This window comes from Plasmodium fragile (genome assembly GCF_000956335.1).
Source record: "Plasmodium fragile strain nilgiri unplaced genomic scaffold supercont1.4, whole genome shotgun sequence".
Lineage (NCBI taxonomy): Eukaryota > Apicomplexa > Aconoidasida > Haemosporida > Plasmodiidae > Plasmodium > Plasmodium fragile.
The window spans coordinates 126,222-127,966 of NW_012192584.1; the positions used below are offsets into that span (position 1 = coordinate 126,222).

Here is a 1,745-nt window from a genome sequence, read left to right on the forward strand (position 1 = left end):
TTTTTTTTTTTTTTTTTTTTTTTTTTTTTTTTTTTTTTTTTTTTTACCTGATCAGTTCAGGCGAAATGTAGTGGGGGGAGCCACACAGTTCGGTTAGGTATTCGCAGTTCACCTGTAGGAGGGGGGGGGATAAATTTTCAGCGTGTGTGTGTGAGTTGCTCAATCGCGCGTGGCAATAGTAGGAGCCGCGCTGTCCACTGGTCCACACGTGCACTCACCTTTTTGGCCATTCCGAAGTCTATCAACTTGATGCTTTTTGAGTTTTTATTTTTAAACAGGAAGTTTTCTGCCTGCGGGGGGGGGGGGGGGGAAAGAAAGGGGGAACATTCCTCCGTTTACATTGCTCCGTTCATATCACTCCGCTGAGGTTACTCCACCGTTCGGGTGACTGCATTCATATGGCTCCACTCGCATTACCTTAATGTCGCGGTGAATAATGTTTCTCGAGTGCAAATACTCCAGTGCGCAACAAATCTGAGGGGAAAATGTCAAGTGGAAAAAAAAAAAGTCAGACAAAAATTTTTTTTATTCAAATAAAAAGCCTCCTCGCAGTGGCCACTCGAGTAATACGAGAGACCCTTACCTGGCGTACAATTTGGATGGACTCACTCTCCACTAAACATTTATTTTTCACGACTGTATAAAACAATTCGCCCCCCTCACACTTCTCCAATATAATATAAAACTTGTATTTGTCTTCAAAAAAGTCTTTGAACTTGATAATATTTTCGTGGCTCATTACGGAGAGATACTTTATTTCATTTTTGACCATTTTTTCAAAATTGAAATTTTTTTTGTGTTTTTTTTTTTTTTTAATGATTTTCACGGCGTACACTTCCTTCGTTTGTTTGTTGACGCATTCTCGCACGACTCTGCGGTGGGTGTAGCGGCGTCATGAGCGGTAACGAATAATGTGCAAGCGGGTAGCCACTAACATGCAAACGGGTAACGAATAATGTGCATACGGGTAGCCACTAACATGCAAACGGGTAACGAATAATGTGCATACGGGTAGCCACCAACACGCAAACACGTGTACACTCCTCACTGCGCTCAATTCTCACCCGAAGGACCCGCAGCCCAACACCTTGCCAAACTTGTACTCGCTCTTCTTCCTCTTCTCTACACTACTGTAATGATCAATCAGTTTATTTATTGCATTTCCCATTTTTTTATTTCATGCTCCAAAAGAGAGAGTGCTAGCTTTTTATACACATAGGGGAAGGAGCAAAGAGGAGACAGGAAGAAGGAAGAGGGTGCTGGGACACAAAACAACTAGTGAGACATTACATGCATGTATTTCTGTACACACTGTGGAAAGCATTTTGTAAAAAAAAATAAATATGTATTTCTGTCCATTGAAGCAACTCTTCCTTGTCCTCAAATACAAATTCAAAAATGTTGTTGTGACCAAAAAAAAATGGAAAAAAAAAAAATTTCTATCCTTGTGAATACATGGTTGGCTTGGAGGCCCTTTGCCTCTTCGTTCTTGGTCGGTGCAGCAGTGCGCCTAAATGGTGGAGAGATCGAGCGAAAAAAAAAAAAACACCTCTCGGTCAGGCAGCAATGTGCGAAGCGGCAATCTATAAAACGGCAGTCTGCAAAACGGTAATGTTCAAAACGGCAGGCTGACAAAATCGCTGCGTGCAATTTTAGCCACGCAGGGCTCGCCGGAAAAGACGCACATAACACAACAAGGGACACACACAGGGGGGGGGGGGCGCGCTATAGCAAATAAATTTTTG

At 42.5% G+C, this 1,745-nt stretch overlaps 1 protein-coding gene across 1 annotated transcript in view; it reads right to left on the reverse strand.

Annotated features, from left to right (window-relative positions):
• The window catches only part of AK88_00479 (CAMK protein kinase), a gene marked incomplete at both ends in the record, with an annotated part of 4,442 nt that extends 3,274 nt beyond the window's left edge, over positions 1–1,168 (reverse strand). The window contains 5 exons of the mRNA XM_012478130.1: positions 48–112; positions 219–290; positions 418–474; positions 584–872; positions 1,065–1,168. Coding sequence (XP_012333553.1) covers positions 48–112; positions 219–290; positions 418–474; positions 584–872; positions 1,065–1,168 — 587 coding nt within the window. The remainder of the gene's footprint in view (positions 1–47; positions 113–218; positions 291–417; positions 475–583; positions 873–1,064) is intronic.
• Positions 1,169–1,745: the final 577 nt, after the last annotated feature.